We start from the raw sequence: 26,394 nt of genomic DNA, 5'->3' as shown, positions 1-26,394 counted from the left end.
TGCGGCTGAGCCGCCGTGACGGATGCTGGTAGGATGGTCCCTATGATCAAAGGTGATCGGACGGATGACCATGGGTTGAACTTTGGGGCGACTGGCTCCATCGCATAGACGTCCCTGAGTGCATGCTTTCGTTCCCGTTTGGGAATGTGGGTAGCATAGATCGTGTTTACCGTTTTCACCCAGGGGGGGGGGGATTTCTTCTGTCCCCCAGTGTTCGGACGCCGGGGCTCCTCGTCATCATCGCTGTGCAGCCCCTTGTCCTTGTTTTTGGCATTCAACTTGCTGGCCTGTTTGAACACCCAGCAATCTCTGTTAGTGTGATTGGCTGGTTTGTCGGGGGTGTCGTGAATCTGGCACGAGCAGTCGAGTATGCGGTCCAGACTGGACGATCCCGGATTTTTTCTTTTGAACAGCTCTTTCCGCTCACCGGATTTTGAGTTGCTGAATCCGGCATTGACTGCCGTATCTTCGGTGTTGTCACCATTATTCCGATGCTTATGTCTATTGCGCCGTGGCTTTCCATTACTGTCGCGGACATCTGAAGTGCCAGAGTTTCTTGGCGTGGCGCTACTGCGAGCCAGCCAGCTGTCCTCACCCGCGCAAAAGCGGGTCATGAGTGTCGTGAGGGCCGCCATGGACTTCGGTTTTTCTTGGCCGAGGTGTCGGGCTAGCCACTCATCGCGGATATTATGCTTAAAGGCCGCCAGGGTCTCGGTGTCCGGACAATTAATAATTTGGTTCTTTTTAGTTAGGAACCGAGTCTAGAATTTCCTGGCTGACTCCCGGGCTGTTAGGTAATGTGACTTAATTCATCAGCATCCGGTGGTCGCACGCAAGTGCCTTGGAAGTTGTCGAGGAATGCGTCCTCAAGATTCTCCCAACTACCGATGGAGTTCGCCGGCAGGCTATTCAGCCAATGTCTAGCTAGTCCTTTAAGATTAAGGGGGAGATACTTGATGGCATGTAGATCATCACCATGGGCCATGTGAATGTGGAGAAGGAAATCTTCGATCCATACCGCAGGGTCTGTTGTGCCATCGTATGATTCGACGATGACAGGTTTAAACCCTTATGGGAATTCATGATCCATTACTTCATCAGTGAAGCAGAGGGGGTGTGCGGCGCCTCTATGTCGGGCTATGTCACGACGCAGTCCGACTAAGTCTGGTCGGTTATGTTTGGCCCGGTCGGACTTATTATTAGTGTATCCAGTATGACGGTCATCGTCATGTGTTGTGGCGCGCCCCCGTGATCCGTAGATCGATCTTGGTTGTCCTGTGTTGTTTTCCAATATTTCTCGCAGGTCCTGCGTATTGCCTCGGGCTGTAGTGAACTGGCGTGGGGGTGCGGGCTGGTATTCGGTCTGATACGCCATTTTATCCTGGCCACGAGGTGGCCGGTCAGCCTCGTCTTGTGTTGGTAGTGTAGGCTCTACGGCCTCCTCCTCTAGTTGAGGTAGCAACTTGTGCTTTGGGTAACCCTTGGTGAGGGGCTCGAGTCCGTATTCCTCGGCCGCCAGGACCTCGGTCCATCTGTCTGCGAGCAAATCCTGATCAGCTTGGAGCTGTTGCTACTTCTTTTTCAGGCCTCTTGCAGTGGCTATAAGCCGGTGCTTAAAGTGCTCATGCTCTATTGGATCTTCGGGTATGCCGAATTCATCGTCGCCGAGGCTCACCTCGTCTTCGGAGGGAGGCATATAGTTGTCATCCTCCACGTATCCGTGCGTCGCCTGTTCCTCTGGGCTGACCTACCCGTGTTCCTGTTTGTCCTGTTCAAAGGTAGGCTGATCAGGATTGTATTCCTCTTGGGCACCATCTGGGTTGTTTTCTTCTCCTGTGCTAGTATTGCTATGGCGGGGCTTAGAGCGGCGCCGATGACGCCCATGCTTTGGTTTCTTCCCTAAGGGGTTATCTTCTGTTGCCTCATCGCCACTGTTTTCTTTGGGGGTGTCCACCATATATATATCATACGAAGAGGTGGTTGTCCAGCGCCCTGTGGGCAGTGGTTCATGTTCTTCTCCCGCATCGCCGTCTATACCGTCAATGTCTTCGGAGTCGAAGTCAAGCACGTTGGTCAAATCATCGACAGTGGCTATTAAGTGGGTGGTGGGTGGGTAACGAATTTCTACGTCGCCTGCTTCCCACTCGAGCCGGACATAGATCGGCCAGGAATCTCCTGATAGAGAGAGAGACCTTAATGAATTTAGCACATCGCCAAAGGGGGAGTGCTGAAAGATATCCGAGGCGGTGAACTCCATTACTGGAGCCCAATCAGACTCGATGGGCCCGGGAGCGCGTGGTTCAGAACCCACATCCGAACACAGGTCCGAGGGTCAGGTGATGCAGATTCCCTTAACGGCGGAGTCTGTGTTTGGCTCTACCGCCGAAGAGTATGCGACCTCCATGGTGGGGTCCATCCACCCGTCCTTGGACGACGCGATCTGCCCTGGATTTAGGTCCGGAGCAGCTGCAGGGGCAATATCCCGAATACCGTCTGATAGCAGATTTAAGTCGTGCTCGTCATGACTGTTCGGCGCTCCTGGTATGGGCCCGAATCCATCGAAGATCAAGTCTCTGCGGATATCGGCCGTGTAATTCAAGTTGCCGAACCTGACCTAATGGCCAGGGGTATAGCTATCGATCTGCTCCAGATGGCCAAGCGAGTTTGCCCGCAGTGCGAAGCCGCCGAACATGAAGATCTGTCCGGGGAGAAAAGTCTTGCCCTGGACTGCATTGTTGAAGGTTGAGGGAGCCATCGAGCCTTACAGCGACGACACTGAGGAACTCTCAATGAAAGCACCAATGTCGGTGTCAAAACCGGCGGATCTCGGGTAGGGGTTCCTGAACTGTGCGTCTAAGGCTAATGGTAACAGGAGACTGGAGACACGATGTTTACCCAGGTTCGGGCCCTCTCGATGGAGGTAATACCCTACTTCCTGCTTGATTGATCTTGATGATATGAGTATTACAAGAGTTGATCTACCACGAGATCGTAGAGGCTAAACCCTAGAAGTTAGCCTATGATTATGATTGTTGTTGTTCTACGGACTAAACCCTCCGGTTTATATAGACACCGGAGGGGGCTAGGGTTACACAGAGTAAGTTACAGAGAAGGAGATCTATCATATGAATCGCCAAGCTTTCCTTCCACAAAAAGGAGAGTCCCATCCGGACACGGGACGAAGTCTTCAATCTTGTATCTTCATAGTCCAACAGTCTGGCCAAAGTATATAGTCCGGTTGTTCGGACACCCCTTTATCCAGAACTCCCTCACCTGCGATCCCGAAGGGACACGCAAGCCGCCTCTTTACTATTCACCACAGATGACGTCAGCATGCTTCGATCACCCGCGCGTTCGACCCCCACGTCATGCATTCAAACGCGGGTCATGGGGAAGCGCAGCGGGCGGAAAGTTACTGTGGTGAAAACCGCCCCGCCTGCCTGCACACTTTTTTGGACCTAGCACAACAACCGCACCGCGCTTATGTGTGGCCCAGGCCTGGGGACTCCTGTCGGTGTACTAAAATAGGGGTTCTGTTCTGTACCCCTTACTAAGTGCACGGGTAGTCAGAGCCGCGTGGGCACAACCACACTAAGCAGGGCAAAAGAAGAGGGCCAGAGCCACAGAAGCGATCAGCGCAGCGCCAAGACCACAAAACCAAGAGGACAAGGTGATCCTCCCCGGCAAGAGTCTTGCCGGGGCAGGATTCCCAGCCCCGACAAGGGTCTTGCCAGGGCAACTTGCCCAGCCCCACGCCAGCAGGACGCGCCGCCCTTGAGCCCAAGTTCCGCAACCTCATTGAGACCAGGCCTCGGGAGGCACTCCTGTGGTGGCATGCAAATCTTTGTGAAGACAAGAGGCGTTCTAAGACAGAGGAAGAACATGAGGCAACGAAACCACAACAAGATCCTTGCCAAAGAAGCACACAAGACCTCCAGCAACATCCTTGCCGGGGACGACTACGACACCGCGACAAGACCCTCGCCGGGGCCCCGGCAAGGCCCTTGCCGAGGACATCCGTGACATCTACGCCAGGCCTGCGCCAGCCACGGTCCCGCCCCCATTCCCTACGCAGCTGCCAGCCCACCAGCTAGGCAGGCACCTACATGTCAATAGGGGGCTTTCGGACCAATTCAGCGCATGCCTACATGGTGGCATGCAAATCTTCATGAAGGACCTGCCACTACGCCACCTTAGCTGCCTGCCAGCCCCTGTGGCGCCACCTCATATGCCTGCTAGTCTACATGGCACCGCACGCCTCGCTCGCTCAGGGCGTGTCGAAGCAGGGAAGAGCGGCAGCGGACGGGACGTGGGTTCGCATTTAATGCACCTTGTCCATACGGCTATCGATAGACTTAAACACAGTACCCCGATGCCACCTCCTGGTACCACTGTGGCGATCCCCTTGCTTATAAAAGGAGGTCCAAGGCATCCAGGAGAAGGGTTCGGATCTTTGGACAAGTTACGCCCATTGTAGCTAGCTCCAGAACAAGAACACTCAAACAGAGATCTTAGGCAGGAGTAGGGTATTACGCACGCCGCGGCCCAAACCTGGGTAAATGCCCTGTGTCCACTGAATTGGCCTCCGATCTTGCTCTCCTCTCAACCCCGCGCCCCGCAACCGTAGTAGGGATCTCGTTTTGGTCCCATGGGTGTCGTTTCCACCGACACTATGTGTACTACATGAACTTGAATTCTATTTTTTGAATACACTTGATGTTGATTCCAAATAATAGTACATTTGATGTACTAACTATATATTCATAATCTAAACCATGTTCCATACATACAACGTGTTTATCACACAAAGTATAGTGCCCCGGCCCCTACAATATGACAAGTATTTAGACCTGAGCTGCAAAAGCCACACATTAGCCCAAATTAGAATCAATGTTCTATATATTATACGTAGTACTAGCAAGATGCCCATGCCTTCCACAGAACTTCAACATGATCAAGGGGAGCCTAATTTGCAAATATGGAGAGGGGTATGGGTATCTTTTTTCAAAATTGCCATAGTTTACTTCCTATCCGTCAGATATAAATCGGACGGCCTATATTGCAGGATGGCAGGCACACCATCATCAACAACTCTGTTTTTTTATAAGAGTAGAGATAAAATATAGTATATGTAGTGTAACATGTTCATAACCACACCATGTGTATCACACATGCGTCGGTTTAAAACACTATGATAAATTCTTCAAATAACTGAATTCGCTTTTTATAACAAAGTATGATCTCTATTCATCTTTTACACCACACAATCCTCTTATCTTTGTAGCTAGCACTAACTTTCTCTCGTGCATGCACACACCCGCATCCCTCTCACCCTCCATCAGCATTCTCTAGCTCCATCGCGCAAATTCGTCTTTTCACTTTAGGTCGTTCACCCATGGTGTGTGTAGGCCCCACAGCTCCTTCTTTACGTCACACATCGATCGATATGCCTCTCTAGCCAGGTGTGCCTAGCACAAAAACAAGCTTCCCCTCTTCTCTTATCATCGTCCATGCCTCACTCCCACTGTTCTTTTCATCGATCGCGTACTCGCACACTCCTACCCCCTCGATATAGTATGCCTCTCGCACCACCTACTAGATGCATCCCTCTCTCTCTATCCTTCTCCCCGTGCCTCATTTGCTTCTAACACACACATGCATTTATACCGATCGATCTCCCAACATATACCTAGGTCGACTTTAACTATTCCCCCCACCCCATCGATCGACGCCTCACAAGTTATTTCTCTCCTTTCTTTGACAAAGGATGATTAATCTTCATGTGTAGTTACATCTGCTTACCACAGCCATATCGTCCCCCCTCATCATTCGTGCATGCCTCCTGACCCGTCTCTCACACGCACGTGCATAGACAGGCAGCCATCCCCTCTCTTATTGATATTGCAGGCGTGCCCTCCGTTTGTCTAGCAAGCCTGCCCCACCATTTGTTAGAAGCAACTCCACTACCACCCCCTCCAACACTCTAGCTCTGTCTCTCTCCCAACCTTATTCCTCTCCTACACATATGCATGGATGCCGATCGATCTCCCTTAATACATGAGGTAGATCGATCTCCCTTAATACATGAGGTAGGCCTCTCTCCTCCTCCACACATATACCAGCCATTGTACCTCTATAGTTAATTAGGCATGTCCCCTATCCCCTCTATATCTTTGCCATGGTAGGTATCCATGCCACAGAGACAAACTGCACATGTCCCCTCTCACGTTCCAGTAGGCCAGCCACTCTATATCTTTGACATGGGCACACACAAATTCGATGGCACTCTTTATCGATCGCATGCGCACACACACACACACACATCATCCCTCTCTTCGATTCTATGGACACCTCAAGCCGATGATACCTCCACTCTCTTCTCGTGGATCACCCCCTCTCTATATATGATATATCTAGGACTCTATTTCACACACATTGCATATTTTAAATTTTTTGATTGAACACCCCCCAAAAAAACTCTCACGAACCCACACACTATATCTCTCTATGTTTGTATCTCTCTCACACAACCCCACGTAGGTGGTGTACGTATACAAGAAGAGAATAGGTGCACCGTGCACGTACTCAGGCTTCGTGCCCAGCCACACCCACGCGGGTACAAGATGGAGCTCATTTTTGTATGAAATGGCAGCCCACGTGCTAATTTGGACGCGTGTAGCGGTTGTTTACCAACAGAGGTCATGTACCACGCGTGCACGAAACAAAGTTTGACTTGATGCGTTGGCGCGTTATTTTTAAATAAAATTATATCGCTCAATGGCACGTACACAGAATATAAAATGATTTTTATGGAGAAAAAGGTAGTCCGCTCCACTATATACAATGGAGCCTGCCTGCCTGGTTTGTCTCTCTTCAGAGTATCTCACACAAGGCTGTGGTGGCCTCTCTCTCTCTCTCTCTCTCTCTCTCTCTCTCTCTCTCTCTCACCGTTGGTCACTGATCCGGCCGCATCCAGTCCACTGGCGGAAAGGGAGGATGTGCATCATTTCTCTGTTTGACGGTGCCGAGGTAGCATGTCAGGATCTGCGGTACACGATGTTCTATCTCACCAAGCTCCAGCATGGTAGGGCCTACGTCACCTGGTCGCTGCCGCAGTATGGGCAGATTCCGCTTGCCGCCGCCCACCTAGTCACATCCCAACGACCTCCAGGTATCCCCTCCGGCCTTGCTCCATTGCTCGTCTTCCCACGTCGCTGCATGTGGATCTTCCATAGTTCTTTGCCCAAAACGTAGCTCGTCCGGCGTAGTTTCCATATTGCAATCTCGTCCTCACACCGTTTTAGACAAACACAACCGTGTTGTTATCTTCCCTTAGGACAAGGAATATGCTTCTATTTTGTCGTCGCCTGTGTCATCAACTGTTATTGGCCAGTAATTGTTTCCTTTCTACCTCTTTTTGCTATTGCGAACTTTTGGTGAACTACACAAATCACTTTTTTCTTAAGAGGGTTTTGTGGAGTTGTACTAATATGTCACACGGGCAACGCCTCTACATTTTAGTGCGACTGCACAATGGGAGATTGGTTTTGCTCTATCCTTCTCATCCAACTCTGAGCCTAATCTTCTCCAACTAGTTAGTCTTAAGAGAGACTGCAAAGGTGACTGGCTTATATTTGTGTGTTTATTGTTTCATCAGCAGTCCTCTATAATAATCACACTTAATATCTTTGGAACAAGGACGCTCAGCTCTATTTTAGTGGAACTACACAAAATGATCGGAATGTTCCATGCTCCAGACAGCTACTTTTTTTCCCAACATGCCTTGTTGATTTAGACAGAGCTGGGGGGACGTTGCTGCCAATGAAAGCATGGATCAATTTTAATTTAACACCTTCTCACAACTTTGTATTCAGTTGTGATGTAAATATTAGCTCTGATCTGCTAATAATTGAGATGCATTAGCAAGGAAGTTAGTTTTTTATTGTTTCCGGAAGAGCATCAATGGCAAGACACACGAAACAAAAGCTGAAAGCTCACACCATTGTACAATTTCATGTCGCTAGAAAATTATTTGTATAGTAAACAAATGTTGGAAGCTTGATAGCATTGCCAGAAGCCTCTTCACCATCCGGGTCCATGCGCCATGCACAAAATTATACTCCTTCGTTCCTAAATATTTGCCTTTTTACAAATTTCAAATGGGCATATTTCGGAGTGTAGATTCACTCATTTTGCTTCATATGTGTACTCCCTCCATTCGTAAATATTTGTCTTTCTAGAGATTTCAACAAGTGACTACATACGGAGCAAAATGAGTGAATCTGTAGCGACCCGACCTCAAACGGTCAAGTCTCTATGCTTAAGTGTCATCCCTGGATCGGCATGTTGACACACACAGTACTCGAGGATTTATAACAGAGGTAAATCACATGTATAAAGTAACGTAAATACTATTACCTCAAATCCATAAGAGGAAGTAACAACATGGTTGTGGATTCCCATCAACACGAACGGCAAGTTGAGTGTAGAAATCGTAACCCTAACGTATCACTTACTCGTCGTAAGATTCCTGCAACATGAGACGTTGCAGCCATGTAGGTCAGTACATTGAATGTACTGGCAAATTCACACCATAGGATAATTATGAATAATAGCAATCCCTACATGCATATTTGGCTAGTGGAGGCCCTAAGTTTAATTATGTTTAAAGCCAGTTTTATCCTACAACAAACAAATATATTTATTTAACTACAAGGTTTCTTGAAAATATTGAGAAGTTTCCTCCAACTCAATCCCAAATTAACATCAATAACCCAACAAATTATTTAAGTAATGTGATGAGAGCAAATCAATAATTCAAGAACCAGATACTCAAGATGTCCATAATCGAGGACACGGCTAACCATGATTAGCTTGTACACTCTGTAGAGGTTTGCACACTTTTCCCCACAAGACTTGATCTCCTCCGTTAGATTTCTCGCACTACAAGGTGTTTGAGAAATGGATGACCGAGACACAATCTTTCATAAGCATTAACTCTCTACTCCGAGTAGACAGTACCACCTACATCCCCTACATCTGCTAGTCTACCTCTTCAAGAGCTCATGCAACATACTCAACTATGCCAGAGCCCATAATGGCTTGTGGGTGCACACAAAAGTTTCTAGCATGAATAATATTATGATCCCTTTGAGCATGGGTGGCATTCCATAGGATAATCACACAGGTACTCCGGGATTCCCTTGGGGAAGCACTGGGTTCTCCAGGTGCCCAGACAAACCACTGGGTGCTCTAGGGTGCCTCAACCAATCCACCTAGATGTGTGTTAAAATAGCCACCTTAAGTTAAACCTTAAATTAACAATAACTCTCACATCTTTCATGAATTCTCTCAAACCAATCCACGTCTACTAGCATAGCATAGCAGCATAAGCATAACATAGTAACACCCAAGGGTTTGAATATAGGACAATAGGTTCATACCTCATCAACTACTTCCCAGTACCCAAATGTTATCAATCCTACTCATGCAATGTTTGAGGGTTGAAACTAATGCATAAAAACTAGTTAATGAAAAGTATGATCGAAGTGTGAACTTGCATGTACTGTTGATGAAGATGATTCACACTCATAACTCCTGATAGTTCTACTCGTCACACTCCGTTCAATCTATCATGAGCAAGCAATTGCATACATAAGCACTCATGCAAAAGAATCGAAGAAAATATCTCGGAAGACTTTGAAAACAAGCAATTAACTCTTGAAACAGAAAACAATTTCTAATAGTACCAAAATTGTGTGAATTTGGCCTTATCAGAAAGTTTAGGTCAAGAGCTTCGATTTGCAAAAAGAATCAACTAAATCGGAGTTATAAAACTCAAGTTATGAACAAAAGAAGTTCAAATATAAACCTGTTTGAATTCAAATTTAAAATTTTCAAAAATATGTTCAAGTTGTTTTACTGGACAGAGGGGACCATAAAGAAGAAGTGGGTGTTGGTTTCGTTGGATTTGGATAAACGGTGTAAAAGTTGTGAGGGTTTGAAGTCCAGGGGCTAAACTGTAAATAAAACATCTACAAAGAAGTCCATGACTAAAACTAACAGAAAAAGAAAAGTCTAAATTACGACCGTTCGCTACCGAACACTAACGAATGAAAACCGTTCACTACAGAACCCTAACTAATGAACGTTCACCAAATAGTAGTGAACCCTAACTAATGAACGTTCACCAAATAATCAAATCTAAAAAAATAAACCGGATAAAAAGAAAAACCGAAGAAAACCTAAAAGAATTAAACCGGACAGGGGCGGTCTTATACCGGTTCGGGCATCGGCGAGAAAAACCGACGGCGGCGGCAATGGTTGGCGGCGGCGGGATTCTATCGGTGTTCTGGGAATGGGGGTCCCTAGACTTGCCTGCCTGCGGCCCACGGTGTGGCTCCACTAGTGGCCCAGTACGGCCCGTCTTCATCAGCCGGCACTCAAGACCTTCACGAGGGGCCAAGCCTCGCGAGGCGGATGACACAAGGCCTCCCCAAGAGCGGCCTCACCAGGCAGGCTCGCGAGGAGGCGGAGAGATCAAGGCAAGGGGTACCTCGTGAGGTTCCCGTGATGCAAGATATGATGACCAAGGACAGGCGGGCGCCAGCTTGCACAGTGTCCTCATTTCCCCTTTGGTGCTAAGGGTGCAAGCGCAGGCGCGGAGTATCGAGGCATCAAGCAAAGGTTTCCATATTGGTGCAACAAGACCAAGACCAACGGGATGGCTGGATGGAGGTCATCGTGGAGCCCAAGACGGAGTCACTACCAGCGCCTTTGACAGGCGAAGACCACTGTCGGTGTCAAAACCGGTGGATCTCGGGTAGGGGGTCCCAAGCAGTGCGTCTTAGGATCAATGGTAACAGGAGGCAAGGGACACGATGTTTTACCCAGGTTCGGGCCCTCTTGATGGAGGTAAAACCCTACGTCCTGCTTGATTAATATTGATGATGTGGGTTACAAGAGTAGATCTACCACGAGATCAAGGAGGCTAAACCCTAGAAGCTAGCCTATGGTATGATTGTTGTTGTATTGTCCCTCTATCGACTAGCCTGGCCCTGGTTTATATAATGCACTAGAGGCCTAGGATAACAAGAGTCCTAGCCGAATACGCCGGTGGGGGAGGAGTCCTAGCCGAATACGCCGGTGGGGGAGGAGTCCTTGTCTTGATCGCCAAGTCTCATGGAATCTTCCTTGTATGCGGCGACTGTCCGGACTGGCCCATGAGTATACGGCCATGGGGGTCCTCGGCCCAATCCAACTGATCAGGAGACGACGTGGTGAGTACCCCCTAGTCCAGGCCACCGTCAGTAGCCCCCTGAACCGGTCTTCAAGTTAGGGACGCTCCTCGATTCTTCCGAACTACTCTTCATCTTCGGTCGTCGGTCTTGAAAACTGGTTCAACAAATCTTCTCATCTTCGATCTTGAGGATCGCCGAAAGGCATTCGGCGAGTTTATACGTCGGGTATCCAAGGAGCCCCTTTAAGTTTCCGGCCTTTATCAATGCCTTGTTATTTTTATGCCACACCTCGGGTTCGAAGTTGTTCCCGGGCAGCAACATCCTCTTGCGTCCGAGCTCCAACGCCGGACTGCATTCGAGGTATCTTTCGCAGCCGAGCACCAATGCCGGACTGCTTCCCAGTTCTAACGACGGACTATGTGTCCGAGCTCCAATGCCGGACTGTATCCGAGCTCCAACGCCGGACTATGTATCCGAGCTCCAACGCCAGACTGTATCCGAGGTGTCGTAAATCACCTTGGTTCAAAGAGGTTTGAAGGAGTTTAGCCGAGCTTAATGCCGGAAATGCCCTCTATGGAGCCAGCCACTAGCACCCGAGCTTTATGCCGGACTGCTTCCGAGGTGGTGCACCACCCCGAATGGGGCTGATTTTTGGTCAATATTTTTTATTGATGCAATTTATTCTCTGACGAGATATATAGCCAGTAGCCCTCAGGGTGTGTATCGGTCTAAAACCCGAGATGCACCTGAAGGATGACATAAGACCGCTGATCCCAGTAACCGCTGAGACTCAGGTTGATTTGCAAAATCAGCCTGAGGATCAAGTCCTAGCTCGGCAGAATACTTCGGAACGCAAAAAGCGGCGTGCTCAGACCTCGAGACTCAGGTTGGGTGCGGCCGACCAACCTGAGGATCACAATCTCCTCGGAAATTGTATTCCACTTAAGATTTTCTTCATAGAACAAGCAATGAAGTAGCCCCCGAGACACTGGTCGGGTGGCAACACCAGATCAGGGGATCAATGTGCCCCTTTAATATTTGTAAATAATAAGCCCGAAGCCCAGTAGCCCCCGAGCCTTAATGTGGGCATGGGTGGCCAAATTAAGGATTGATATCCATAGTAAAATCACAAATTATGTGTAATGACTCTATGTATCCAAGTACTTTACGTCATTAATGCTCGAATCCGCATTGTACAAAACTTTGTTGACCGACCATCGGCTTCAACCTCCTCGGCCAGTAGCCGAGGAGTGTTTGTCCTACTTTATAAAGCCTTTATGAGGGCAAAGATTTACGACAAACAAGGCAATCTGGCCATACGGTTTTATAAACAAAGGTACGCAGAGAGATATGTTATATTACTGTTTAACAGAAGAAATATCTTCCAAAGAAAATAGTCCCGCTATCGGTTCCTTTCTTTGGGTTGTCATGCTAAGCATGATCATGAAACCTCAGCTCCAATGTAAGAGAAAAATATCGAGGATTTAGTTTGGGAGGCCAGTTAATAGCCCCCGGTAGTGTTCGGCGACAGTCGAGGTCAATCCGTAAACACTTCGGCCATTGCTATGAATGGCCCGTCGTTTAACGCCGTCATCGGATCGCCGACCAGTGTACGCTTATTGTGACAATCAGTTTTCGGCTTTCTCCACTGAGGTGCTTAACCATGTGAGCTGGAAGCACAATCGCAGTGGTTCTCCCTTTGCACACCTAGCCAAACAAAGCGGAACATAGGAGGCAAGCGCAGGAGCCGGGCAACCCAACTATTGACCGAAGACACAATTCGAAACCGATGCATATATAGCAGTATCCGAGAATGTTTTTGCCGAATCTCTAAAGGTGTCCGGCATTGCATTGCAAGACTTGTGCTGAAAACACACAAATAGTTTAAAAGTGCCATGGGCTCGAAAAGCCAAAAAACTTATTCAAAAGGTGAATGTCCGAACTAGATCAAGTGTTTGGTGGCAATCCGAAAATTGGACTTTAGAAAAAAACTCTGCAACGACTAAGAAGAAAAACACTTATTATAAAACGGCTCAAATAAACATGAGAGCCCCCAAGTGACTTGGGTAAAAGTTGACTATATGATGTAAGGTGACATGTAGAATGCCTTCTAGCCGGATTGTAGATCGTTTGTCGTAGCGGACCTTTTCGCTTCAACCTCTGGACCCAATACTCCGGAGTGTGTCCGAAAACCCTCGCGGTTATAAAAACCGGGGCATGCATGGAGACCAGGTGTAGGGGTCATTAGTGCTTTATCAGACAAGTGCCCAACTAGTTATGTTATATTACATGGTTAGTAAGAAACATCTTCCAGGGAGAATAGTTTCGTTAGGGGTTCCTTTCCCTGGGAGGCATGCCCTAAAGTGCATGTTCGTACTGCGAAAAGAGTAGAAAAACATCTGGGGGCAGGTAAATAAATAGGTAAGAAATCATCTTACAGTTCACCGACCGAGTATTCCCTTAAGAACGCTAGCTTTCGGCTTCACCCAGTCTGAGGTACACATCCGGCTAACCCGGCAGTAACAATCACAGAGGTGCTCCCTTTACCACCTAGCCGAACAATCGGGAACGTAGGGGTAAGCACAGGAGCCAGGCAACCCAGCTTGGCCAAAACTTAAGTCATATCGATGCATATAATGGTGAATAAAAGGTACATGCGGAAGTGTGACACATGTGTTGGGCATAAAGCCCGTATTAATAAGCTTCTGTTAAAGAAGCCCCCAGGTATAATGAGCGTGGGTAGCGCGTCAAGTATGTGCAAACAAAGTTTGGACAAGCAAAATTTTTACAAGCAACTTTTTTCCAAAAAGGTATAATGCTTGGCCGAGCTGAACACAAGTTAAAAATTTAAGACTTTGAGCATGAAGACTACTTAGCTGGTTAATGTGTTCGGTATTGATGACGCGGTCCGAGCTTGATGCGGGACAAGGTTCCATCCCAGAGCCGGTCCCGAGGTGGCGGAGCAAAGAGCGTGGCACTCCAAAGTGGTGACATAGCACGGGCAATGCAGGATGGCAGGGTGATGCCGAAGTCCCCAGCATGGGGTAATGAAGTGTTGACGAAGCCCCCCGTCCAGCCGAGGTGACGCGAAAGGATATAGTCCGACTAGATAGTTTTCCTGTGCACAAAAAATAGTGCAAACCGGAGATAATAGCAATAATAATAATAAAAAATCGTTGCATAACAAATAATTATGCAAAGTGAGTAATAAAAGAAATATGGCCTGGCGCCAAAGTCAATGTCGATGCAGGGCGGCGGCGTGATGCGGTCACCATTTGATAGACCTGGCTTATTTGTTGTAGCAATCCAAAGAAAGGTGATTCCCAAAATTGGGACTCGATCCGCACACCTATCTCATGATGGGCGATAAAGCAATGGCATGGTGATGCTGGCAAAGGTTGGCTCGCCGAGGCAAAGCCCTCGGCCCAGCTAACTTGACGGAGCTGGTCGGCTAGTGACACCGAAGTGTCCGGAGTAGGTTGATGAAGACATGATGAAGCCCCCGGTCCAGCTAACATGGTGAAGCCTTAGTGTCAGCCGATGAGTCGAGGTAGGTCGGCGTGATGGACACCAGCTTGAAGAAGCAATAGTGCGGCCCTGCTGATGCAGGTCGTGACGTGGTCGATGCCGGCTTGATGAAGCGACCGTGCAGCGATGTAGGTGTGCCCGTGGGGCGATGATGTTGGTAATGATTTATCCTTCGCGATGCCGGACTCTTGTTCGGCTTGTCGAGATGATGATCCGAAGAAGTTGAGTGCGGCTCAACAAAGTGACGACGTGTCTAGCGCAGGTCGGCAGCCGTGGAGCAATATTGCCGGACTGGTTTGACACCAGCATGATATTGAAGATCATGTTCGAAAGATTTTAAAGTTAGTGGGATGTGTTCGGGAACAAAACATAATACCCCATACAAAACTTCCTTCAAAAAGGATGTCCGAGATCCCGTTCATAAAGAAGATGAATTCGGGTCGGATTCGTTCTCACGCAGAAAACAGATCCAGAAAGTGATGCACTAATCGAAAGTTTCCCGGAGTTTGGACGGTCGGATCGAGCTGATTTTTTGGCAGGTGGTAGATATGGGAATTCCATAGCAAATCAACGGTTGGATCATCCAAAGGACATCCGAGCTATATGCTGGGTACCACGCCCTAAACTCGTCCGGATTCTCGTCCAGATTCAACAAGGCTCCGGTATATCGGAGATTGCCGGAGATTCCTCCATCGGATCTCGATGAAATTTTTGCAGGGTTGTTGTAGACTTAATTCCGCATAATTCCACTGAAGTAATCGTTTAAGCAACACCCGAGGAGGCGGTGGCGGCGGATACTAGTTTGTTGTCCAGAAAAACAGCACGGTCGCCTGAGGGCAATGTTGACGTTGAGCCCCCGAGCTCCATGGATGACTCCTCCATGATCTTGACAGAGATCGGAGTTGGTGTTGATGAAAGCCTTCATCCGAATATAACGTTCAGAGGTAGGGCGCAGTCCTCGGTCAAGCCAAGGTGACCAGTCGAGCTGGTGACGAAGAAGCTGACGTCGCAGTTGACCTGCAGTCGAGCCATTGATCCTTTCGCCGATCACACAGCGGAACTCTCAATGAAAGCACCAATGTCGGTGTCAAAACCGGCGGATCTCGGGTAGGGGGTCCCAAGCAGTGCGTCTTAGGATCAATGGTAACAGGAGGCAAGGGACACGATGTTTTACCCAGGTTTGGGCCCTCTTGATGGAGGTAAAACCCTACGTCCTGCTTGATTAATATTGATGATGTGGGTTACAAGAGTAGATCTACCACGAGATCAAGGAGGCTAAACCCTAGAAGCTAGCCTATGGTATGATTGTTGTTGTATTGTCCCTCTATCGACTAGCCTGGCCCTGGTTTATATAATGCACCAGAGGCCTAGGATAACAAGAGTCCTAGCCGAATACGTCGGTGGGGGAGGAGTCCTAGCCGAATACGCCGGTGGGGGAGGAGTCCTTGTCTTGATCGCCAAGTCTCGTGGAATCTTCCTTGTATGTGGCGACTGTCCGGACTGGCCCATGAGTATACGGCCATGGGGGTCCTCGGCCCAATCCAACTAATAGGGAGACGACGTGGTGAGTACCCCCTAGTCCAGGACATTGTCAACCACCTTTAGTCGGGATAGCTTGTACTAGTTGTCCCCTTTCAAATTGGACGTTGTTGGATCTCTTCCCGCTCAATATTTGGGGAGAGGACCAGGGCCTCTATAAATAGGACTAGCCACCATAGATCAAGGAGGAGATATCAACAACAAGACGGTACGAACTCAGTTCATCCCTGCACCCTCCAAGCTCAAGACACGTCTCCTCAGGAGGCTGTTCTTCCCTTGTACTATTCGTCATCAGCCCAAGAGGCAATCCACCACAACCACACTGGAGTAGGGTATTACACCACAATGGTGGCCCGAACCAGTATAATCTTGTGTCTCTTGTGTTGTGAGTTCATCGAGCTAAGCTTAGAGATCGCGCGAGGCTGAGGGCGAGATTCGGTAGGGGGAAATCTTCGTGCGCGCCCTAGTGTTCGAACCTCAAGGATTTTGCCGGAACCCTAAATCCGACATTTGGCGCGCAAGGTAGGGCGTGCGCCAAAGCCTTCCTTCCGCTGATCCGCGTCCCATCGCTTCATCACATCCATGTCTGACGCCCGCCGAGCCCACGCTGAGCGCCGGTCTGTTCTCGCCGCACGCGTCGCCCAGACGGCTCCTGTCGGCAGACCTCCCCGTCATTCTCCGTCGCCTGCTGCCACCGGCCCGGCGGGGAACAAGCAGCAAGCATCCTCACTACACCCCTTGGTACGGCTGGATGGACGCACCGCCACTCTGTCACTGACCCCAGCCGGTTCGTCGTCCGACGCTCGTCGCGCCCCCACGGATGCGCAGGCCGCGCTGCTTATGGCGCGCAAGCTCCTGCGTTACCGCCCCATCGACGACCTCTATGAGGAATGGCTCGCTTGCATCACCAAGCTCATCGGCGCCGTAGGGGGCTCTCCCGCACCGTCCCTCTTGTTGCCTCACCCTCCGCCAAGTACGGGCGACGTGGCTCATGGAGCACCTCCACCACCTCTGCCCCAAGACGGCGCCCTGGCGCCAAGGTGCGTGGCCCCTAGGCGTGACCCACCGCATCCGGCGCCCGTGCGAGAAGAAGGAAGTTGTCAAGAAACCCCTCGGCCTTGACAAGGCGCCCCCGTGCTCCCTGCACCGGCACGACAAGACCGTGTACTACCTATGGCAGCGGTGCGCGGGCACCATCAAGAGCAAGCTCCGCGTCAGCAAGGGGCCCCGGTGACGACAGCAGGCTGTCGCGCCTTCACCCTCGAGCTGCGTAGCATCGCCTGGCTGGGCAAGTTCAAGCCGGACCTGCCTCCTCGCTATGACGGCACCCCCGACCCCGCGGAGTTCTTGCAGCTCTATGAGCTGAGCATCAAGGCGGCCAAAGGCGACGAGAAAGTCATGGTGAATTGGTTTCCCATGGCACTCAAGGACGGTGCTCGCTCGTGGCTCCTGAACCTGCCTCCGGCTCGATCTCTTCCTGGGACGAGATGCGCAGTCGCTTCGTCGCCAACTTCCAGGGCACTTGCGACCGCCCCCCGGCCACGGGTGACCTGTGCCGCATTAGGCAGCAGCCCAGGGAGACCCTGTAGAAATACATCCAGTGCTTCAATAGCGTCCGCCTCAAGATCCCCAAGGTCACGGACGAGGCCATCATCTTAGCCTTCTCTGATGGCGTCCATGATGTCAAGATGAAGGAGGAGCTCGCCATCCATGAGGAGTTGTGCACATCCCTAGAGTTGTTCAACCTGGCGACCAAGTGCGCAAGAGCTGAGGAGGGACGCCTCTCCCTCCTCGAGCTCCTAGCTGCCGACCCGGGAAGAAAAGAAGACCAAGGCCAAGGATGTGAAGCGCAAGGGAGTGGTCGTGCTCACTGCAGAACCATACATGAAACGCGTCAAGGACCAGCCGGAGTCGTCCAAGGGAAGCCGACCGTTCTGCGCCTACCACAACCTCCACTCCCACAACACCAACAATTGCCAGGAGCTTAGGGCCGTTCGAGAAGGACGCTTCAATTGATGCCCCGAGCTCAATGACCGGGGCTACGGCCGAGGAGGAGGACGTGGCAGAGGACGATGGGACGACCGTGGCCCTCGCCAGGAGTGGCGTGACCAGCCTCGCGAGGGCACCTGGAGGGACCAGCCTCGCGAGGGCGCCTCGAGGGACCAGCCTCGCGAGGGCGCCTGGAGGGATCAGCCTCGCGAGGACCGTCCCCAAGGTAACGCAGGCCTTCCTCCACTGCTGCCACCGCCAAGAAGGAATGACAACCATCATCAGGACGAGGGGGCTGGGGGCTTCCAGGAGCCACGTGCTGTTGCTTGCATCTTGGGCGGAGCTCAGGCCCCAGCCTCTCGGCGTATCTTCAAGCAGTTTGCTCGTGAGGTGAACGCAGCCCTCTCCAAGCTCGAGGCCACACGTCCACTCAGGTGGTCCAAGTGTGTCATCACCTTTAGCTCGGCTGATCAACTCAAGTGTGCGGCTACTGCTGGCGTTCTCCTGATGCTCTGTTCACTAGTCATCAGCAACGTGCAAGTCACCAAGACTCTCATCGGCAGCGGCGCAGGGCTTAACGTCCTGTCCGTTGACATGTTCGACAACCTTCAAGTGCCATATGATCAGCTCCAGCCTACCAAGCCCTTCTCGGGAGTTACCGACGGTTTCACCCACTACTAGAAAAAGGGCTATAGATGGGATTGACACTAATGGCGCACCAGACAAGTGGTGCGTCATTAGTATATACTAATGGCGCACCACCTTCTGATGCGCCATTAGAGTTGAAACTACTAATGGCGCACCATGTCCACGGTGCGCCATTAGTATCAAATTTTTTTTGAACTAGTGCGCCTGTCCAAAAATACTAATGGCGCATCCATAGTAAGTGTGCCATTACTAGTTGTAACTAGTAATGGCGCACCAGCCAGAAAGTGCGCCACTAATGTTATTTTTTTATTATTTTTTTTATTCTTTTTTTGAAAAAGTACTAATGGCGCACTCACACGCGGTGCGCCATCTACAGCGACCGCTTCATCCCCAGCCACACCGGATCCAACCTCGCGCTCTTCGACCTCGCCCCGGCCCCCTCCTCCTCTGCCTATGGATCTGCCGCTCCCCCCTCACCCTACTGCGCGCTCCTCCGCGCGGCGCTCTTCGGGCCCGACACGCCCGACCGCCTCGCCTCCTCCGCCGGGGCCTCCTCCTCCTCCGCGGCGTCCCCCGTCGGCTCCCCCGCCGGCGGCAACATATTCCGCTTCAAGGCCGAGGTGCCGAGGAACGCCAAGTGGGTGCTCTTCGCCGGCGGGGACGACCAGGACCTGCTCTTCCCCGACATCTTCACCCCCAAGGGCTCCGGCCCCAGGAAGATCCCCAAGTCGCCCTACAAGGTTGGTCGATTACTTCTGATTTCATGGTTTCTTCTTGATTTGCTTTCTTGGTGTGGGGAATTCCTCTTTATCTTCTTCTTTCGTCGCCAAAGATTCCATCTTTCCTCATGATTTTCCTGTACAAAGAGAGAATCTCACGGGAATGTGATTCTCCTGCCTGCTGCTTCTGCCAGGTGCTGGATGCGCCCGCATTGCAGGACGACTTCTACCTCAACCTCGTGGATTGGTCTTCGCACAATGTCCTCTCGGTCGGATTGGGGAATTGCGTCTACCTGTGGAATGCATGCAGCAGCAAGGTATCAATGTCATCCTCGCATGATTTCTTTTCTGAGAATTGAAGAGAGAGATCGTAATAAACAAGTTTATCACTCCGCAGGTCACCAAGCTCTGCGATTTGGGGACGGACGACACCGTTTGTTCCGTGAGTTGGGCGCAGCGTGGCACCCACCTGGCTGTAGGGACTAACCAAGGCACCGTCCAGGTTTTCATCTTGCTCCCATATGAAATTGATCAAATGACATGTTCAGGATCTGTCAAAGTTTAGGATGACACTTTAATTTACTTTTGCCGAAAGCTTCAATTCAGACACAAAATAATACAGTAGTAAGCCTTGCATTGTGGAAACGACATCAAAGTAAGATTGTGAGAGTTTCAGAATTTTGCAATACTACCACAGCTCACCAGCAGGCCTTGCATTGTGGTACTTTCATCAGGGGTTACTTAGTTGATGATACTATTTCTTCCTGGTTATACCCATTTCTTCTAAAAAAATCATGACCAATGCGTCAAGTCAGTGCTGCGCACATACCACCAATGGATGAGGGAAACGATAAAGTTTTGTAAATAACCTGAACTAATGTAAACATCATCTTTATCGATGTGTACTTTTAGCCCATAGTATTTCGGTTGGTAAAACTTAGTAATCCTGTTGATGTTTGGTATTGGTATAACAATTTGACATTCCAAGGGTGTCTAAATTCTGAATTCCTAATTATCATCTTCGATGTTATCTTATTTAGATATGGGATGCAACACGCTGTAAAAGAATGAGAACCATGGAAAGCCATCGCATGCGAGTAGGTGCTCTTGCATGGAACTCTTCATTGCTTTCTTCTGGCAGTCGTGACAAGAACATCCTTCATCATGATCTACACGGCCTTCTTGCATCTGGTGGTGGAACTGCAGATAGGTCCATAAGATTTTGGAATACGACCACAAATACACACTTGAGTTCCATGGATACAGGGAGTCAGGTAATAATCTAGCTATCTAGTTTATCTATCAGCTACATGCAGCCCTTGTTTGTGTTTTTGAATTAAATTGATTTCTTATTTGCACTTCCAAATTTCAAGTATAATCATATCTACTCTTAAGCCGAATAACTCTCAGAACCTTTTAGCACCGTTACTGACTGAATACTTCAGTCATACCAATTCACTAGTTTTCCTGCAAAAATCAGAAAAGATCAAGACTGGCTGAGCTTTGTTATACAAAAACTAAAGTTTTGGATCACCTATACAGCTCTAATATAATGCAACCGAAGTCCTTATAGTCCCATCCTTCTAGAAAGCACCAAATTTATATCAAAATGGCATCATGGATTCCTTTTGGAAACAGTCTATGGACATTTTAATTGCTATGTTTTTGTAGCTGTAGATAAAATTGATTCTTGTAGTTGTCATGTTAGAGACCTGCACAGATATCATGTGTTCTGAAGGCATGGGATTGCTTATGTAGAATTGTGGAAGGGGTAGATTTAAAAACATGCTGCTCTTCACATGTACTAATTATGCTAAATGTCTTAACAGGTCTGCAATCTTGTGTGGTCAAAGAATGTGAATGAGCTTGTTAGCACACACGGATACTCTCAGAATCAGATAATAGTGTGGCGGTATCCAACGATGTCAAAGGTATGCCACAAGCTTACACTGTAGCTCATTTATACCATACTGTCTCTCGTTTGTTATTAATTGTGTCCATTCTCTCTATTTGTATAGCTTGCCACGTTGACAGGACATACATTCAGAGTATTATATTTAGCCATCTCCCCTGATGGACAGGTGAAATACTCCCTCTTTGATCCCTATATATGCTATGGACCTGACATTTTGTTTTAGTTCTGTTCTTCTGTTAGAGGTGTCTAGTGTAATTTGTTCTCACTATTCTTTTTTCTTGTCAATATCGACATCAACAGACAATTGTTACTGGTGCTGGTGACGAGACGCTCCGGTTTTGGAACGTGTTTCCGTCTCCCAAGTCCCAGGTACTTGCTTGATGTTTGAAAATATGGTTTTCCTGTCTATATAACTCCACTTCAGGCGGCGTTCCTCTAACTGCTTTCCTTTTTCCTATTATATATAGAGTTCTGACAGCTTAAGTAGCATTGGAGCGACATCATTTGTTAGGAGCTACATCCGGTGACTCGACGAAATCGAGCTTGTAAGTTATTGCGGCAAGTGCTGGTCGTCATCAGCACCATTCAATTCCCACACGACCTCCTTCTGTCCATCTGCCGCCGAAGCCAGCACCATTTTAGAGATTGCACGGCAGGGGATGATTGACTGGCTGGCTAGCGCGGATCCGATCCCCTCTCCCGCGCTGGAAGCAGCGCATATCTATTGTTGTTTAGCGGGAAATTCCTCTTGTTTTTGCAACTGAGAAATCTGTTGGCGTGTCGATTATGCGCTTGACTGATGATATACAAGTTGTAGCTCTATTCAGAACATCATGAAATTCAGAACTGGACCTTGCTGGCCTGTGTCAAGGCCTGTGGAGGAATTTAGAATTTGGCCATGTCCTCTGATGGATGCAGTGGGTTAAAGTTATCTGTCTGGGTGAAAATCCACATGTTGATCATCCGATTTTTTTCAAGTACAGCCTAGCGGTGGCAGTCACTGTTGTGTCCGTGAATGTGAGAGTGATTGGTTTTGGTTGGACGTCGCGATCGGACAGTGCATGACAGAGTGCGCCATTAGTTTAACTAGTAATGTGTGCTGTCTATATTTTGTCAAATTATACATTTTGTAACCTGTGCAAAAAACAGAAAATAAAAAATAAAAAAAACCTAATATTCATACTAATGGCGCATCACATGACAGTGCGCCATTAGTATGACAAAGCATACTAATGGCGCATCACTGGACAGTGCGCCATTAGTATGCCGCGGTCACTAATGGCGCATCCCATTGTAGTGCGCCATTAGTATGCCAAAGCACCTAGGTATACATGGCCCCTGGGAGGCATACTAATGGCGCACCCTGGCCTATACTAATGGCGCACCAGTGGTGCGCCATTAGTATACCAGATACTAATGGCGCACCAGTGGTGCACCATTAGTAAAAATTACTAATGGCGTGCTAGTAATGGTGCACCACTGATGCGCCATTAATGGCCAAATTAGGTGTGCCATTAGTAGGGGTTTTTCTAGTAGTGACCACCCCGATAGGGCAGGTCCGCCTCCCTGTCACCTTCGGGCAGTGCAACAACTACCGCACCAAGCTCATTAATTTTGACGCCGTCCATATCCACCTGCCATACAATGCCATCCTTGGGTATCCAGCCCTGGCCAAGTCCATGGCAGTGACCCACCACGGCTACAACATCCTCAAGATGCCAGGAAGCGGCGGAATCATCACGGTCCCCTGCGAAGAGAGAGATGTGTGTGCTCCCTTGAGTGTGCCTTCCAAGCCGCAGCAATCGAGGACTCGGATAGCAAGGGTGAGCACCCTCTTGAGGCCATTCCCAAGAAGAAGAAGCAACCGCTCCACACAGGACCTTAGGAGTTCGGCGCCTCAGGTGGTGCCGCGTCAGGGTTAGCGCCCGTGCTTGGGGCGCCTCCTTCCATTGCATAGGAAGGCGCGCCTAGTGCCCTCCTTGGGCAGGGCTCGGGGGCTCTCTTCAGGAGGGCCTCAGACCTCGCCGACATCACAAGGGAGGCGCTCGGGCACAACTTGGAGGCGTGCTTCACGGCACATTTCCCTCAGGAAGACACATGGCGTGGAAATCCCAATGTTCAAGAGTTCATTGCCAATACCACTCAAGAGCTTCAGGAAGCGAGGTCCATACACGGTGACTGCCGCTCGCCTGGCGTGGCTCCCCATCCAGGCGAGGATGGTGGGCTGCACGTCTGCATCGACATCCCAGAGCTCAACCGAGCCGCATCTTAGGAGCGCTTTTGGCCTTCACGCGTGGGACGCTATGAGGGCCCACCGCACAGCTATGTTTGCATGCCTTTCGGCCTGCCGAACGCAGCTACCACCTACTAGCGTCACCTGCAGAGCATCCTGGCAGCTCAGGAGGCCAGTCACCACACGATCCTAGCAGAGATGGAGACGGTCCTCAAGGAACCACCTGGCCCCCAGATCCTCCTGAGGTTCAGGGCCCCGGCGGCTCGTGAGGGTCCGCCCCTTCACCGCACACCTCCAGCTGCCCCAACACCTCCTCTACAACGGAACCAGGTGACATCTCCCAAGTTCATTTCAGCTCGGAGCGCCCTCAGGGCTGCATCATTCCCATGTTGCATGGGTCCGCCCCTGCGGCACGTATCTCTTTTTATGTCTTTGGCTTACCTTGCTCGGGGCGCCCCTCGGGCTGCATCATCTCCAAGCCGCTTGGGTCTGACCAAGTGGCATGTATCAATTCCGCATTTACCTAAGCTGATTACCTTTCATTCCTAACCTACCTATGATTATCACTTGCTAGATTGCCATCTACCACGAAAGCCGCTCACGCTGGCACGGCGCTTGCGCACAGGTCCGTCCCTGCAAGGCTGATAAATCTGAGCGGTCGAGCTCTGGCCCGCGGCATGCCCCACGCGCGTTACCTCACCAGGCCCTCAGTGCCCTCACCCTTCTCTCTGAAAAACCAGTGGCCGGCCAGCAATCATAATGGCAACCCATGCCTTTCTCATGCTGATTTACAGGAACCTCATGAGGCCTACAGCGGGCGGCACCACGAGCTCCCTCCCTTTCCCATACGATCTGCTTGCATGTTAAAAGGGGGGCTCCTAAGCATCGTGACTCAGGAGCTCTTACTGGCTCTCCAGCCCTCACCCCCTGGCCTTAACCATGACATCGCGACCTGGCATACTGATACGTCTCCAACGTATCTACTTTTCCAAACACTTTTGCCCTTGTTTTGGACTCTAACTTGCATGATTTGAATGAAACTAACCCGGACTGACGATGTTTTCAGCAGAACTTCCATGATGTTGTTTTATGTGTAGAAAAGAAAAGTTCTCGAAATGTCCTCAAAATCCACGGAGGCACTTTTTGGAATTAATAAGAATTTCTAGGCGAAAGAAATACACCAGGGGGCCCACACCCTGTCCATGAGACAGGGGGGCGCCCCCCTATCTCATGGCCCCCCTGGACCTCCACCGACCTCAACTCAGACTCCATATATTCCGTCTTGGGGAGAAAAATATCGGAGAGAAAGTTTCATCGCGTTTTACGACACAGAGCCGCCGCCAAGCCCTAATCTCTCTCGGGAGGGCTGATCTGGAGTCCGTTCGGGGCTCCGGAGAGGGGGATTCATCGCTGTCGTCATCATCAACCATCCTCCATCACCAATTTCATGATGCTCACCGCCGTGCGTGAGTAATTCCATCGTAGGCTTGCTGGACGGTGATGGGTTGGATGAGATTTACCATGTAATCAAGTTAGTTTTGTTAGGGTTTGATCCCTAGTATACACTATGTTTTGAGATTGATGTTGCAATGACTTTGCTATGCTTAATGCTTGTCACTAGGGCCCGAGTGCCATGATTTCAGATCTGAACCTATTATGTTTTCATGAATATATGTGTGTTCTTGATCCTAGCTTGCAAGTCTATAGTCACCTATTATGTGTTATGATCCAACAACCCTGAAGTGACAATAATCGGGACACTTCTCGGTCATGACCGTAGTTTGAGGAGTTCATGTATTCACTATGTGCTAATGCTTTCGTCCGGTTCTCTATTAAAAGGAGGCCTTAATATCCCTTAGTTTCCACTAGGACCCCGCTGCCACAGGAGGGTAGGACAAAAGATGACATGCAAGTTCTTTTCCATAAGCACGTATGACTATTTACGGAATACATGCCTACATTACATTGATGAACTGGAGCTAGTTCTGTGTCATCCTATGTTATAGCTATTACATGAGGAATCGCATCCGGCATAATTATCCATCAGTGATCCATTGCCTACGAGCTTTTCACATATTGTTCTTCGCTTATTTACTTTTCCGTTGCTGTTGTTACAACTACTACAAAAACACCAAAACTATTATCTTTACTTTTGCCACCGTTACCTTTATTATCATACTACTTTGCTACTAAACACTTTGTTGCAGATACTAAGTTATCTAGGTGTGGTTGAATTGACAACTCAACTGCTAGTACTCAAGAATATTCTTTGGCTCCCCTTGTGTCGAATCAATAAATTTGGGTTGAATACTTTACCCTTGAAAGTTGTTGCGATCCCCTACACTTGTGGGTTATCAAGACTAATTTCTGGCGCCGTTGCCGGGGAATATAGCTCTATTCTCTGAGTCACTTGGGATTTATATCTGTTGATCACTATGAAGAACTTGAAAGACGCTAAAACCAAGATTTATCCCTCAACTACGAGGGGAGGTAAGGAACTGCCATCTAGCTCTGCACTAGATTCTGCTTCTGTTATGAGTAAGCTTGCAACACCTAAACCTGCTACTGCTATGAATTCTGATA

At 49.4% G+C, this 26,394-nt stretch overlaps 1 protein-coding gene across 1 annotated transcript in view; it reads left to right on the top strand.

Annotated features, from left to right (window-relative positions):
• The window catches only part of LOC119309115 (protein FIZZY-RELATED 2-like), a 118,993-nt gene extending 96,695 nt beyond the window's left edge, over positions 1–22,298 (top strand). The window contains exons 4-11 of the mRNA XM_037585189.1: positions 19,305–19,684; positions 19,858–19,980; positions 20,061–20,165; positions 20,704–20,937; positions 21,493–21,594; positions 21,682–21,744; positions 21,879–21,947; positions 22,046–22,298. Coding sequence (XP_037441086.1) covers positions 19,305–19,684; positions 19,858–19,980; positions 20,061–20,165; positions 20,704–20,937; positions 21,493–21,594; positions 21,682–21,744; positions 21,879–21,947; positions 22,046–22,105 — 1,136 coding nt within the window. The 3' untranslated portion in view covers positions 22,106–22,298. The remainder of the gene's footprint in view (positions 1–19,304; positions 19,685–19,857; positions 19,981–20,060; positions 20,166–20,703; positions 20,938–21,492; positions 21,595–21,681; positions 21,745–21,878; positions 21,948–22,045) is intronic.
• The last annotated feature ends 4,096 nt before the right edge of the window (positions 22,299–26,394 follow it).

The sequence above is a fragment of the Triticum dicoccoides genome, chromosome 5B (assembly GCF_002162155.2).
Source record: "Triticum dicoccoides isolate Atlit2015 ecotype Zavitan chromosome 5B, WEW_v2.0, whole genome shotgun sequence".
In the NCBI taxonomy this organism is placed as follows: Eukaryota; Viridiplantae; Streptophyta; class Magnoliopsida; order Poales; family Poaceae; genus Triticum; species Triticum dicoccoides.
The sequence above is the reverse complement of the archived record's forward strand: the minus strand, read 5'-3'. Positions and strand labels throughout refer to the sequence as shown.